This window comes from Pseudochaenichthys georgianus, chromosome 5 (genome assembly GCF_902827115.2).
Source record: "Pseudochaenichthys georgianus chromosome 5, fPseGeo1.2, whole genome shotgun sequence".
Taxonomy (NCBI): domain Eukaryota; kingdom Metazoa; phylum Chordata; class Actinopteri; order Perciformes; family Channichthyidae; genus Pseudochaenichthys; species Pseudochaenichthys georgianus.
In genome coordinates, this window is record NC_047507.1 from 21,685,995 (window position 1) to 21,701,002 (window position 15,008).

A 15,008-nucleotide genomic window follows, 5' to 3' on the forward strand; every position below is an offset into this window, starting at 1 on the left:
TCAGCCAATAGTTGTACTTGACGGAGTTGGGCGGGACTTCAGGGTATCACTTCCGCTAACTTTCCCTAGTTACCCACATGGAAACCAATTTCCCTGTGTTTTGAGTTTCGGCGCCGATTGCAGCAGCGATAATTACCTGACTCACGGGGGGTATTTGATTCGCCGTAAGCCAGCCTTACCGTTTTTACTCCTCATATTTGTAAAGTAACAGTAACTATGAAGATCGAAGAGGTAAAAAGCACCACTAAAACTCAGCGGATCGCGACTCACAGTCACGTCAAGGGACTGGGGCTAGACGAGGCCGGGAATGCTAAACAGTCAGCATGTGGTCTGGTCGGCCAGGAGGCTGCAAGAGAGGTAATGTTCATGTTTCACTGCACTCGCTTTACTCTTGTATTGTTTATTGGACCGCCACTAAGAGCTGAGGATATTTTGCAGCAATGATTTTGCTAAGAGCAGGCAGGTGCACCACCAAGCTAGTTCCGTTAGCACTGTGGTGTCGCTGTTTCACACTAAGGTCAGAGGTGAGCGAAAGGGAAAGCACCTTAAATAGAAATCACATTCATATTTTATTATAAGAGAATGCATATACTATTAATAAGTACATATTCTATTTATATAAAGAGCATATTCACAAGTTGTCAACAGATATATAAATCTAGTCATCTTGATGTTCTGATTTCCAGTCTAAGGAGACACCTGACTTCTTAGGAATGCAATGCTGTCTAAAATATAGTATCTCAGATGGATAGATTGGCCAGGGGTTTATTGTACTTTGGGGACAAAGAATACATTTGAGTATAGTATCTAAAAGCTATCAGCTTTGAATTCAATTGTAACTTGACTCAGACTGGGTATCCCACAACCAGCTACTTGTATTACATTCAACTCCTGTTTTCCATTGGATGTCTATTCATTATGTTTAATTGTTTCCACTCTCCAGGCTTGTGGAATCATTGTCGATCTGATCCGTTCAAAGAAGATGTCTGGAAGGGCAGTGTTACTGGCAGGGCCACCTGGTACAGGAAAGGTAAGTGTGTAGTGTTCCTTCAATGGCAATAGTTTAAAGTTTCAAGGCTTTTATTGTCATTTGTGCATAGCTACAGTGTAGTTATGACAATGAAAATCTTAGGTCACAGGCTCCTCCAACAGTGCAACACAATAAACAGATAAAATAGTACAGGTAAATAAAATAGAATATAATAGAAAGTGCAGAATAGTCTATATACAGTAATTGGAATATTGATATATATGAGTTGCAAACAGATGAATGTTATGGATGTTCTTTCAAAAGTTCAGGTGTTTAGCAGTCTTGTGACCTGTGGGATAGAGCAGTATTGCTTAGTTTAATGTTGCCTCTTGTTGCTGCAGATGCTGACTCTTTTTTTTATTTGATCCTCCAGACTGCCCTCGCGTTGGCTATGGCACAGGAGTTGGGAAACAAGGTGCCTTTCTGTCCCATGGTTGGCAGTGAAGTCTACTCGACAGAGATTAAAAAAACAGAAGTATTGATGGAGAATTTCAGGAGAGCTATTGGTGAGTGTCACTTAAATAAGAACTGGCTTATTTCAGTCATCACTTATATCCCCCCAATCAGTCACTGGAACTGAGGGTTTGGGGGTTTGACCCTGATCTGTCGGGGCCTATCAAAAGTCTCATCGGCTGAACACAAGGGCCATTTTTAAATATGGGCAAAGATTTTATCAAAAGCAATAATAGTGCCATCTTAAAGCAAATGTTTAAATGAAGGAAAATGCAGATAATAAACGGATGTCATCTTATCACCAGACTTTCTTAGTCGAAAAAGGTCTAATTTTAAACCACAGCAGGGTCCATGGATTATCCTGACCTCTCCACTTCGTACAGAGTATGACTAGATTACACTCGGATTAACCAAGGTTTATTTTCAATTTACTCTTCCTCTCTTGGTGTCAAACAACTTTATACAGTATGTTTAACTTATTCTTTCAGGGAAGAGTCATTGGGCAGAGAGAGCATGGTGTCCTCCTAACACACACCGTTCTCATCAGCTGAAAGGCGAACTTGGCCGGGTGTATGAGAATGTTGTTGAGAAGGAAGGAAGGCTGGATAAAGGGACGGGGTTGGTCTGACTGCTGATGGTACCTGTCGCAGGGTAGGAAATGGAGCTTAGGTAGAGGGAGCGGTGGTCATCAGCACCTTTTGCTCCTCCCCTAGAACAGGATACAGAGGGGGGTGGGGGTTTCATTTTGAAGTTGTCATCACTCTGCTGATAAGAGCGGACACTCCTCGCCTTACTTTGCTGTGTGACCCTCCCCACAGCAGATCAGCCACCTGTGTGCTGCTCATACTCCGTGCCGGTCTGCATGAAAGAGCAACAAGACTCGGATCACATTACACAAGATGATGCCCGTACATATTAGTGGCACACGCACACATGCTCCCCTCTCTGTAATAAAATGCTTTTTCAGTAGACTGAAGGAAGTGGCGGCTTAGTTGACACAGGAATATAAAGACCAGATTGAGCTCTCACTCTGCACTGCGCCTGTGAGTGACTGTAATGTCGCCCACATTCAGGACTGCGTATCAAAGAAACAAAGGAGGTGTATGAAGGGGAGGTGACAGAGCTGACCCCCTGTGAGACAGAGAATCCCATGGGCGGCTACGGGAAAACCATCAGCCACGTCATCATTGGTCTGAAGACGGGCAAAGGCACGAAGCAGCTCAAGGTCAGACTGGAGCTGTAATCCTTTCCTTTCTTCTTTCTATTTACTGCATCTAAAGCACACAAGATGGTGCACTTATACACCTAGTCAAAGTAAATACATTTATGGTACGTCGTCATTTTTTAAGGTACTTTGCCCATGTGTTTAAGTTGTATATCAGCAATAACATTCATCTTGCAACCAGATTGTGTTCGATTTTATTCTCTCTTCCTCCAGTGGTATAGAGTATTCTTAAACCCTTTTTGTCCCCAACACTGACCAGTTGTTAAGGAGCTGTTTCTTACATGAAAACGTTTTGTCTTGTTTCCTTAGCTTGACCCTAGTATTTATGAGAGTCTTCAGAAAGAGCGAGTGGAACAGGGAGATGTCATCTACATTGAAGCAAACAGTGGAGCTGTCAAGGTATTTGTGATGTCTTTCATGTGTTCATCCCTCCCTACTGCTGTCACACATTTTATAAAAGTAGAAAGAGATGTAAATACAATGCTTTAATTTAGTGATATGCCACACATGCAACATTAAGACATATTTGATCAATTCAAATGTCAGTGTATTCTGTCATCTTGCCTGTCTTCTTCAGTCCTTCATGGTGGTGTCCTTTCATCTCTTTCAGCCCTGCTGCATTTCTCCTGTACTCTGAATCAAGCCTTTCTCATTCCTGCAGCTCTTCATGCTCCCTCTATCTCTCCATCTCCCTCAATGCTTCTTTGACAGGCCACAATGACGGCTCCTTTAGTCGGTGCAGGTGGGCTAGGGGCGCAAGTCAGGAGGGCTGGACAACACATTTGTTACTGTTGAAAGCTGTATCATGAGTGCCCTCTGAAGCCCTTTGATCCCTCAGCTGCTCCTGGCACTGGGTTCAATCATACACCTGCTCTGGCTCCTTCTCTTCTTTCACTGTCCAGAGCAATGTGGCCATTACTCCCTGTGGGTCAAATGTAAATTAATTGTATTAATACATATTGTTATACTGTGTCTTTACAGAGACAAGGTCGTTGTGACACCTTTGCTACAGAGTTCGACTTGGAGGCAGAGGAGTATGTGCCGCTGCCTAAAGGTGATGTCCACAAAAAGAAGGAGATAGTCCAAGACGTCACACTGCATGACCTTGATATTGCAAATGCCAGACCCCAGGTATGTTACTGCAAAAGCCTTGTCATTTACTGTAGCTGCTTACATAAACAAAATAGTACCAGTTTACAGCTATTCCCTACAAGTTTACAAATAATTACTGTTGCATTTCAGGGAGGCCAGGACATTCTCTCCATGATGGGACAGCTGATGAAGCCAAAAAAGACAGAAATCACAGGTAAAGGAAACCTGAACGTGTCACAGTCTAGTCTACACCCCCAGCTGGATTAACGACTAGTTGACTTGTGTTTGATTCATTACCGTTTTCTCTTCTGGTTATAGATAAGCTTCGTAATGAGATCAACAAGGTGGTGAACCGCTACATCGACCAGGGCGTAGCTGAGCTGGTTCCTGGTGTTCTGTTTGTGGACGAGGTGCACATGCTGGACATCGAATGCTTCACATACCTCCACAGAGCGCTGGAGAGCACCATCGCCCCTATCGTTGTGTTTGCCTCCAACAGAGGAAACTGTTTAATTAGGTAGGAGGTCTAAAGCGTTTTAGGAGGAAAGAAACAACATTTTTAAAACACAACAGAAATGATATTTTTTGATGTAAAATGTGTAGTATTCAAAGTGATTTGTTTCTCAACAGGGGAACAGAGGACATCTGCTCTCCACACGGGATTCCTCTTGACTTGCTAGACAGAGTCATGATAATCCGCACAATGTTGTACACATCACAGGAGATGAAGCAGGTGAGTCTTGACATCGAAGTATCTCCAGTTCAGTGTAGAACATTCAGGAAACATTTGGGTAGAAACTTTTTCCCTAACAATAGGGGCGTTTATAAAATATTGGGAATAGTAATTAATACATAAAGTGACTGTTTTTAAATTGAAAGCCCTGATTATTATTAAAAACATAATATTGCTGTTCCAAAGAGAAGTGGCCGGCAATCACTTGCATGTCCGGGAACTTCTAACAAGAAATGTTGTCCCTAAATCACAGTTTTTTGGTGCCTTCTGACATTTCTTAGGGTGTCACTAATGATGTTGTGGTTTGTAGATCATCAAGATCCGTTCTCAGACTGAGGGGATCACCGTTAGCGAGGAAGCACTTACACACCTGGCAGAGATCGGCACCAAGACCACCCTCAGGTAAGACTAAACTTTGCAGAGTGTGTCATAATGGAGTGAAGAAGTTGGCAGCTTTACATTGATTGCCCACAGTGGTTTCATAGAACATATTTGAACACCTGAACAGGCAATTATCAAGTAAGGCATAGTGTTTTTTTTACCTAAACATTTTTTTAAATATACTTCAAGAAACGTTTGACGCTTGATTAAACAGTCTCAGTGTAGTTCTGATGCCTTTGTATATGGCCTTCTGAAGTAAACAAGACGATTGACAATTTCTATATACAGTAGTTATTCTAAATGTTAGTTATTGGTGTCACTGGTAGTTCTGGTACATTCAGATGAAACTCCTTCAGCTAAGTATCATACATTATTATCAGTATCACATTTAGGACCTGCATCTTCTCCTTGAAGTTTGCTTATAGTGTATATCAGGGATGGGCAACTTTGATGGTGGTGGGGGGGCCACATAATTGATGTACTGGCCACCAGGGGGCCGCAGATTCACTTGGAACAGACACAAATTCCATGTGTTGTATGTAATTATTAACAAATATACTAAGTCTGACATCTTCATTGACATTTTACAATCAAAGGGAACATCCCCAACAAATGGGAACATCCCCTAATAAGCTCACTAAACAAATATCAGTTCACAGAAATGTTATTTCATTTTTACAAGTGGCATGTTTGTATTGAACAGGTTATTAAACAGTGGAATAAAACTATTACACTACTAAATGTACTAAATGTACTAAATGTGTGTGTATTGAGATTAACCATTAGATGACATACACATGAAGTCATGAAGACTAACCCAGACATTAGTTGTCTAACTTGAACCTAAAACACTTGTAGCCAGTCTCTGCATTCCCCTTATTCCACAATAAGGGGAATGTCAACACAGACACCTGTCAGCCCGCACTCTGCTGTTCCTCAGCGCCACTCCCCCTCCCTCCCGCTGAAATTATGAATGAAAAGCGTAGTAATCATAGATAACACGGCAGGGTCCGTGACAGTTTGTTTTCATCTGATTTATAAAATTAAAAAAAGTCTTGGTTTTAAGAATATTAAACTTGTTTCGCCAAATTCAGATGATAAAAACAACTGTTAAGCTTGTAAAGGCATAATTACAAGAGGCAACTTGACGTCGCAGCAGGGATAACAACAGCCGGTGTTTCTTGTGAGGGTTTCCCCGGGAAACAAACACAATACACACAAATGCGTCACAGATTATTTTGCGGTATTTTAAATCATGTACGCAGCTCGCGACGTAACTAGGAGTCTAGTGGACGGTATCAGTACTACAAGTAAAACAATTACGTTGTTTATAAATTAATCTGAGGGCCGCAAAAAGGAGGTGGGGGCCGCATGCGGCCCGCCATTTGCCCATCCCTGGTGTATATGCATGTGAGATCATACTGTTATTTCCTGTTTCCTCTCAGGTACGCTGTCCAGCTGCTGACGCCAGCCAGCCTGCTGGGCCGTGTTCAGGGAAAAGAGAACGTGGAGAGGGAGCAGATAGAGGAAATCAACGAGCTGTTCTACGATGCCAAGTCTTCTGCCAAAATCCTCCAAGATCAACATCACAAATTCATGAAATAGACTAATATCATCTTTTTCTTTCACGACTCAAAGGGCTGGTGTTCATCCAGCTGTTAAATGTTTCGCTTTGATTCTTTTTTCTCAATCTTTACCCTCCATATGGCTCATTCTAGAGTTGCCGCCTCATCTACTGTAGTAGTTTTGTTCTAATAAAGTTGTATTCATTCAGTACGTTCATGAAAATATTTTTTGGAATAAAAAGAAAAAATAACTCATTGTCATTTATATGTTTTCAACGGTTTATTACATCAATGGACAATTATAATATTGCTGGCACTTCTTACAATGAAAAGTAGAATGGGTGAGACGGAATGGGAAGTCTTGTCACAACAGATTTCCAAAAAAAGTCTTGCTGTTTCTCTCCTATTTCTCATTATTACCCTGCACCCGGAAAGAGTAGATAAATGCTTTGACAAAAACTGCAATAATTAAAGAAAAAAATTTAAAAATCTAATTATTTATCTTTTGACAAAATACTTCTTTGCTCTTAGTCTTTTAACACGAAGGATTGTAGTAATTCGACAGATCTGAAGTCATCAGAGCAAATGTTAGCATTTAGCTAGCCAGACCCGCCACCGTGTGTCCCTAGGAAAACAACTTTCTTACTAATCTTATTTCTTTTTTTAAATGAGTAGAAGACCACCCAGTAGAATCTTCCTTTGTCTGGTTTATACAAATAAACACGCTGAAAATGTGTTAGCTTTCTCATTAGTTCAGGTAGAAATATTGAACAACTGAAGAAGTTAACTATCACTATTCCATAACCAAACATAATTAAGTGTTTAACACAGGCTTTAGAATATTGAAGAACACAAAAAAAGAAGAGGCTTTTACCGAGGCTTTTAGTGGCCTAAACATGTGTTGTCCAAACATGGTCAGGGAGCCTACTTCTTCTTCCTGATTATTGGTGGACCTGCGCGTGCGTTGAGAACAGTCTCCGTTCCTGACCTCGCTCCACTGAACACAGAGGGAGATGCTTTACCAACTTTCTCTGTGAAGAAGGACAAACAACAATTTCATTGTTAATGTGGGAGAGAGAAGGGCAATGTCATTTTGTATATGCTCTGTATTATCTCACACACACAGTCAGTTTAAAAAAGTTGTTCCCTTGATGCTTTCACGCAGTCAGTAACTGTCGATCAGCAGCTCTTGTTAGAAGCTTTCTTCCAATTCAGTCCACCATTCCATTTCATTTTAAGTGTGTTTCTTTCTGTATTTGGGCAAGAGCCGAGTCCACGATACACACACACACACACAATCCCACTGGGAGACTGTTTGAAAAGAATCTCCCATCATTAAACCCCCCCTGTTCTCTCTGTATATGGAGTGGAAACTTCAGCATCATGAGGAAACGCCTCTCGCACAAACTCACTGCCATGGTGTGATTCAACCAGATGCAGAAAGAGAGCTTTCCATCTGTAAGACTATAGTGTCAAATCATGATTCCATGTGTGTTTATCATGGTGTTTATGTGTGTGTCCTCACCGCACTCCTGCATAACTTCAGTCGTCTTGCTCTTCGCCGGCCCACTTCTGCCAAGTTTGTTTATTGTTTCAGTCAGATCCTCTTCGCTCACCTCAGGACGCTGCATTTCATCTTCTTCCTGCCCTGGCTGGAAGGAGTAAAAATATGAGACATCACATACAGTTGCAAGAAAAACCCTTTGGATTCTCCACACATAGCGTTGTGTGTTCCTTCCAAACAACTCAACTTTGGTTTCATCTGTCCACAGAATATTTTGACATCCAGGTGCTCTTTTGCAAACTTCAAACGTGCAGCAATGTTTTTTCTGGACAGCAGTGGCTTCCTCCGTGGTGTCCTCCCATGAACTCCATTCTTGTTCAGTGTTTTACGTATCGTAGATTCGTCGACAGAGATGTTAGCATGTGCCAGAGATTTCTTTAAGTCTCTAGCTGACACTCTAGGATTCTTCTTCACCTCATTGAGCATTCTGCGCTGTGCTCTTGCAGTCATCTTCACAGGACGGCCACTCCTAGGGAAAGTAGCAACAGTGCTGAACTTCCTCCATTTATAGACACTTTGTCTTACCGTGGACTGATGAACATCAAGGCTTTCAGAGATACTTTTGTAACCCTTTCCAGCTTTATGCAAGTCAACAATTCTTAATCGTAGGTCTTCTGAGAGCTCTTCTGTGCGAGGCATGGTTCACATCTGGAAATGCTTCTTAAGAATAGCAAATTCAAAACAGGTGTGTATTTTCTATAGGGCATGGCAGCTTTAACCAACACCTCCAATCTCGTCTCATTGATTGGACTCCAGGTTGGCTGACTCCTGACTCCAATTAGCTCTTGAAGAAGTCTTTAGCCTAGGGGTTCACCCTGCACTGTGAATGTTTACATGGTGTGTTCAATAAAAACATGAAAACCTATAATTGTTTGTGTGGTATTAGTTTAAGCAGACTGCGTGTGTCTATTGTTGTGACTTAGATGAAGATCAGAACACATTTTATGACCAACTTATGCAGAAATCCAGGTAATTCCAAAGGGTGCACATACTTCTTCTTGCAAGCGTAGAGACTTGTGCAGAAAGTCTTTAATAATATAAGCGAGTGTCCTCCTACCTGAGACATGTTGGTTGAGCAGTTGTAGAAAATATCCTCTCTTGTCAGCTTTCTCTCTCTTTCTCTTGTGAGTCCAGCCCAACACACACACTGGCATATATACACACCCAGGCAGTGATTCTCCAGAGGACAATAAATCTGTTCTTGAGACTAATAAATGACGTAATAGGTGTATACGCTCCTCCTCCTCCTTTCTGTCTCTGTGTGCTCATGTTTCTGCTGTCCTCCCTGCTGCTTCAAAAGGAAATGATGAGATCACTGCTAGTCTGCTACAACCTTTGGCATTACTTTTCCTCAAATAAATCCCAATGATGTAAGAATATGACAATGTCTCACTCTACATTCACCACCTGGTAATTAGCAAGCCAAGCCATTTGGACTCAAAGTTCAAAAGGTATGACTCAAAAGATAAGTAACTTTCTATCAAGCTTCCCAATAAAGTTAGACCATGGCTGACTCAAGTGCAAATACATGTACAAAACGAGCACAGAGAAGAATGTTGTTCGCACCCCTTCCTGCTCATTCTCCATAATTACATCATGATTCAGCCCTCAGGGACCCTTATTTCAGCGGCCATAAGTACAAAGGAAGGATTAACGAGTAACAAAAGGTGTTTCCAAGCAACATGTCAAACAATGGCTGAACTGAAAGCTCTACGGTCCATAAAGTACAAATATGTTAAAAAGCTGGTGCATATTCCCTTACAAAAGATATGTGTAGCAATGATTAACCAACATTCTAACAGTTTAGTGCCATTATGCTTTGTCAGTGGAGTTCGAAACAGATGTCCCCCTGCTTATTTCCCTTGTCGAAAACTAAGAATGTGAGCAAAATAATGGATGTTAAGTTTAAAATAGACTTCCATAGAAATTCAAGGTTGAATTTTACAATATTCCATTCTCAAAATACATTCATCTCATACAACATATATATCACACACACACACACACACACACACACACACACACACACACACACACACACACACACACACACACACACACACACACACACACACACACACACACACACACACACACACACACACACACACACACACACACACACACACACACACACACACACACACACACACACACACACACACACACACACACACACACACACACACACACACACACACACACACACACACACACAAAAAGTTGTTCCCTTGATGCTTTCACGCAATCAGTAACTGTCAATCAGCAGCTCTTGTTCGAAGCTTTCTTCCAGTTCAGTCCACCAATTTCCATTTCATTTTAAGTGTGTTTCTTTCTGTATTTGGGCAAGAGCTGAGTCCGTATGAACTGAATTAGCCGAGTCTCTGTGAGAAGAACAGCCACTAACACACCGAGAAGACACGCTGCTCCAACACTGATATGGACGAGCCTTAGCAACCAGCCGCTGTCACAGCAGAACACGCCCTGCAGCCAGAGAGTAAAGAAGCACAAGTTAGGGCTCTGATTTGCACAGGCTCCACTACAGATTAGGCATAAACAACATTAACATCTCATGTCACGATTATCCTGCCCAAAATAGTTTAAATTCAACATATTATCCGAAATATGCCTACATCTTTAATAATGACCCAATAACTTACTGGAATCATTTGAACTAAGATTTCTGTTAGAAAACAATAATTGAGTATGCTTTTTAGTGAAAAACAATCCCATGGTATAAAAAGAGTATAAATACTTTTCAAAGAAACTTTTTGGGAGTAAGTTCTTTTTTTGGAAACCAGGCTTTACTTTTCGCTTTGCTACCATAAAAGCCAGCTAGACAACTTTATTGCGAATTCCCCAAAAATCATGTATCGTCCCATCCCCAAGAGTGATTATATAGAAGACATAAAACTGAAATGCATTGGTTGATATTAAGAGATAAAACTTGTCACACGACTCTCTCGTACCTCAGACAGCGCTGTGACAACGGCACTGACAGCCAGAGCCAGCAGGAGGAGCGGGGAGGGCAGCAGGCCCCGCAGAGGTTTCCACTGACTGGACAGGAAGTAGCGGTGAATGTAAAGAACACTGTGCAAGATGCGGAGGCCCATGTTAAGGCAGTTTGCCAGTATGAAGCCCACACTGCCAGCCCACCATGTCAGCATGTAGGACAGGAACAGGAAAGACAGGGAGAGAGCCAGCATCACCAAGTTATACCTGAGGACAAAACACAAATAGGGATTTAACTTACAGGTTACATGACAATTTAGAAATACTGAAACCTATGTAATCCCCCTGCATGACATTCAGAATGTAGGAAAATGAGAACACATCAAGCAAAAGCCAAACATAAAAGTAATAAATACATAAGTTAATATAAAAACAAATAACATGCAAATATAGGAGGTGATATCCTCTAGGCCAGTACTTCTCAAAGTGTGGTCCGCGGAACACTGGTGGTCCGTGAGTGCCCCCTAGTGGTCCGTGAGTATATTGGTAACATTTCACATTTGAAATAAATAAATACATTTAAGTTTTCCGCACTCTCGCGGGAATATCTCTGCAATGCAGCGAGCTTAAGTTTCTTTCGATTGCATGATATAGCCCAGCGCAACACCTTCATCACACATGTTGCCACTTGTTTGTACAATTTTCAGGCGATTTGTAATCTGTTCTAGAAAAACGATGTGATTTTGGATATTTGTGGAGTTAGGTGGTCCGCGAGTGTTTTTTTATCGGTTAAGTGGTCCTTGGTATGAAAAAGTTTGAGAAACACTGATCCAGGCAGATGAAACAGATAAACGTGCAAAATATCACGAAAATCTGTGCATCTAAATATTTTAAATAACATTACTAAAACAAATATACTATATTTGGAAATGGCAAGCTAACCTTGAGGGGAAGGCTGTTAAAAAGCAGAAGGCTGATCACCCTTGGTTTCCATTGTGGTCAAGAAACAGCTAAAAGGTTTTGATCAGCTGATCTTAGGGGCTTGGCTGTAAAGTCGGGACATTATTTAATGTAACCGCAAGCTATACCACGGATGGCCATGTAGGTAGTTTATATCAAACTGAATGTATATTTCTACATAACTTACTTGTCAACCTCTCCTTGGCTCATGGCAGCAAATACAAAGCACTCCGTTACACCATTCACAGCGAGAAGGAGAACATAGCTGCTGTAGAATCGCAGCAAAGTGGGCCCTTAAACCAAGAAGAAAAACAAACAGAGAGCAGTGACTAAGAACGCTATACAAAGCTAATTTTGTCACATACTGTATATCCAATACAACGAGTTGGTTGAGGCTCTGTTACCTGCCCCACTGCTTAGCAGCGAGCCACCATAAAGGTCCAGAGCCAAGTGAGAGTAGGCGTAGCCGAACACTGAGATGATCAGACCGACCACCAGCACCAGTTTCAGCAGACACTCCAGGACCTCTGCTGCAATCGCAACGTCTTCCTGTAAAAGAAACCCACAACATCTAAGTAACCCAATGCTTCATTTCTTGGAAGGATCAGAATCTAGAATCACACCTGTTTCTGACTTTTGACATCACGTCCCCGCTCCAGCACTTTGGCAAAGAAGATATAAAAGCTTTCCTCGATAGGCAAGAAGATAAAGCGAGCCACCATGGAGCCCAGATTGTTGACGATATCATAAACTCCCTGGTCTCCGAAGCTGAGGACATTTAAGAAGGTCATGACGTAGCGCTCTCCCTCTGTCAAGATCTGCTTTAAGAAGGACTGCTTGAAGAAGCTCCATGTGAGCTGGGCCAGACTCCAATCAACCAACGGCTATGAACAGAGAACAAGATGAGCATTAGTATTGTATGGTAACTTCCAGGTTGGTTTTATAAAAATAGATTATGAATATTAAATAGTGCTTTATTGTGTTGCCGTACTACCTCTCCTTTTGCTCTACGGGGCAAGAGATCTTTGACACTGTGCAGGGGGAAACCCTTCTCCTCTGCTTCTTTAGAGCCCAAGAAACGAATGAAGTAAACAGCGTAGCACAGCACCAGGAATCCTGTGTACACCAACTAAGAAAAAAACGGTTCAAATCATTGCATACAGAGTTAGTTATTACAGGAATAATGGGTGATTATCAGCTAATGTCTTACGTGAGCAGCAGAGAAGATGTAAAGGCCCCATTCACGGGCAAACATCACCATCACCACAGTTATGCTGCACTTAGCGATCATTGCTAAACTCTCAGCGACCACTTTCAGACGGACAAACATGTGAGCTTGGGCCAGGACCCAGAGGGGCTCGGCCAGGAGCTCCTGCACTCCTGACAGAGCAAATAGCACCACAGCAGGGCCGTAGTAAGGGATGGTCTGGGGGTCCGGGACCTGCAGCAGCCACAGCCATACACAGATCAGCAGGGCAGCCCACAATGCACCAAGAGGCAACCTGAGAGGTAAGAAAGACAACACAAGACACGCAGGAAAGCATCAAAGCTTAATAATTTGTTCTACTTTCAGACATTAACTTACATAAAACACTCCCAATAAGAGGTGAAATTGTATTATCGTTATAATGATTTTGCATCTTTATTATCGTGCAGTAGAACTAAACCAAATACACAAGTTTAGAAGCACTTTACCCATTTCATAAAACCCAACTCACGTCAGCCATAGCAGGTTCATAACTTGTCTCCAGCTGTGGTTCTTCCCAGAAACCCCACTTAGACAGGCTCTTCGGAAAGCTTCTCTGGATAGAAACACTAATGTGGAGTACAGGAGTGTAAGCCTGCACAATAAAGACACAGACACACAATGTTACAGCAGCTGATGCATGCTATTTTTCTTATATAGGCTGGTTGCCCTGTTCTCACAACTCAGCACCTGTCAGCATCCTTACCTGACGTTGACAACACCTATCAGTTCTTTGGACACAAACCGCAAGGTAAATGCATTCAGGAAGAAGGTGAGGACACGGAACATCACCTAAGATAGAACACATTATATTAGTCGTCGGTAAATGTAACACACTGGGCTGATAAATCCCGACTGTGAGCCCCCTGTACCTGTAACAACACATTATACGATGCAAGAGTGGACGCATTCTTCAGCACATCCTGAGAACTCATCCTGGACTTCCTCTGACTCGACTTAAAAGCGTTAAGTCAACAACTTATCTGCTGCTTTCTACAAAGAAAACTCAATATGGAGTCATGCTGTCAACCCCGTCTGTGGTGGCAGCTTTAAAACGTATAATGATAGCGCATTAATCCTAACGAAAAGTTTGAAATGAACAGCAGCAGAGGCTAGAAGCAGCATACTAGTAGTAACATTTCCGTACACATTTTACGGAACTACGTTGCGCGGTGACGTCAGAGAGTGTTACGTCCAATGAGGTGTCGCTAGAGGGCGTAACCTTCCTTTAGGTCAGTGAAGTCTGACAGAAAAGGAGAAATTACTTGATTCTTGTAATAACTTGCAGTGTTGGCTGCTTAATATGTATCTTTTGGGGGGGGAAATAGCACATAAACTTATATGCATTTATGTTAAGCTAAACTTAAATTTATTCACCATTTCCTTTTTATTTATAGATTAATGGCAGACAGTCATGTATTGTGCCTACAATAACCATCCCTTTATTTAAATGTGATCAGTAGAGTTTTACCCAGGTCAAAAAGTAGTATACTTTAGTGTATTAGAAATATAATTTAAGTATACGAACAAGTATACTTTTACTTTTTGTGCTTAATTGAAAGTATGTTTAAAATGTACTTTTAAAAAGAGTGTAATTCAAAATAGATGTAATTTAGTTCAATTTCAATGTACTAAAAATTAATATACTATTTCTGAAATACTTAAAGTGGTATTTCAGTGTGCTTATTAAAAGTGTTCTCGAATCTAAGTGTATTGTGAATTGTAAGTAAGTACACTTTCGCTACTACGTACCAAATCGCAAATACTTATAGTGGTCATTAAGTATACTGATCGAAAGTACAATTAT

At 41.5% G+C, this 15,008-nt stretch overlaps 3 protein-coding genes across 3 annotated transcripts; 1 reads left to right on the forward strand and 2 right to left on the reverse strand.

Annotated features, from left to right (window-relative positions):
• Positions 1-80: 80 nt before the first annotated feature.
• On the forward strand, positions 81-6,730 carry ruvbl1 (RuvB-like AAA ATPase 1). Its single transcript, XM_034082241.2, has 11 exons — positions 81-357; positions 944-1,030; positions 1,404-1,536; positions 2,557-2,708; positions 3,018-3,107; positions 3,690-3,839; positions 3,951-4,014; positions 4,119-4,317; positions 4,431-4,533; positions 4,844-4,935; positions 6,360-6,730. The coding sequence occupies exons 1-11, from the start codon at positions 217-219 to the stop codon at positions 6,517-6,519; spliced, it is 1,371 nt and encodes a 456-aa protein (XP_033938132.1). The 5' UTR covers positions 81-216; the 3' UTR covers positions 6,520-6,730.
• Positions 6,731-6,746: 16 nt separating this feature from the next.
• On the reverse strand, positions 6,747-10,057 carry mustn1a (musculoskeletal, embryonic nuclear protein 1a). The gene is made up of 3 exons (XM_034082242.2): positions 9,101-10,057; positions 8,005-8,131; positions 6,747-7,510 (listed from the first exon to the last, which is right to left on the reverse strand). Exons 1-3 carry the CDS (start codon positions 9,107-9,109, stop codon positions 7,404-7,406), a joined length of 243 nt encoding a protein of 80 aa, XP_033938133.1. The 5' UTR covers positions 9,110-10,057; the 3' UTR covers positions 6,747-7,403.
• Positions 10,058-10,175: 118 nt separating this feature from the next.
• Positions 10,176-14,339, reverse strand: rft1 (RFT1 homolog). The gene is made up of 10 exons (XM_034083405.2): positions 14,074-14,339; positions 13,908-13,993; positions 13,674-13,796; positions 13,166-13,457; positions 12,950-13,084; positions 12,579-12,839; positions 12,360-12,504; positions 12,143-12,248; positions 11,013-11,262; positions 10,176-10,527 (listed from the first exon to the last, which is right to left on the reverse strand). Exons 1-10 carry the CDS (start codon positions 14,134-14,136, stop codon positions 10,363-10,365), a joined length of 1,626 nt encoding a protein of 541 aa, XP_033939296.1. The 5' UTR covers positions 14,137-14,339; the 3' UTR covers positions 10,176-10,362.
• Between the last annotated feature and the right edge of the window lie 669 nt (positions 14,340-15,008).

Excerpts from the sequence above, each read along its gene's own strand:
- ruvbl1 (XM_034082241.2), top strand. The coding sequence starts at position 217 with ATGAAGATCGAAGAGGTAAAAAGCACCACTAAAACTCAGCGGATCGCG. Across the intron at positions 1,537-2,556 it reads GAATTTCAGGAGAGCTATTG|GACTGCGTATCAAAGAAACA; the intron begins GTGAGTGTCACT and ends GCCCACATTCAG. Across the intron at positions 2,709-3,017 it reads AAGGCACGAAGCAGCTCAAG|CTTGACCCTAGTATTTATGA; the intron begins GTCAGACTGGAG and ends TTGTTTCCTTAG.
- mustn1a (XM_034082242.2), bottom strand. Across the intron at positions 7,511-8,004 it reads TGAAGTTATGCAGGAGTGCG|AGAAAGTTGGTAAAGCATCT; the intron begins GTGAGGACACAC and ends CCTTCTTCACAG.
- rft1 (XM_034083405.2), bottom strand. The coding sequence starts at position 14,136 with ATGAGTTCTCAGGATGTGCTGAAGAATGCGTCCACTCTTGCATCGTAT. Across the intron at positions 13,085-13,165 it reads ACATCTTCTCTGCTGCTCAC|TTGGTGTACACAGGATTCCT; the intron begins GTAAGACATTAG and ends TTTTTTTCTTAG. Across the intron at positions 12,505-12,578 it reads ATGTCAAAAGTCAGAAACAG|GAAGACGTTGCGATTGCAGC; the intron begins GTGTGATTCTAG and ends TTTCTTTTACAG.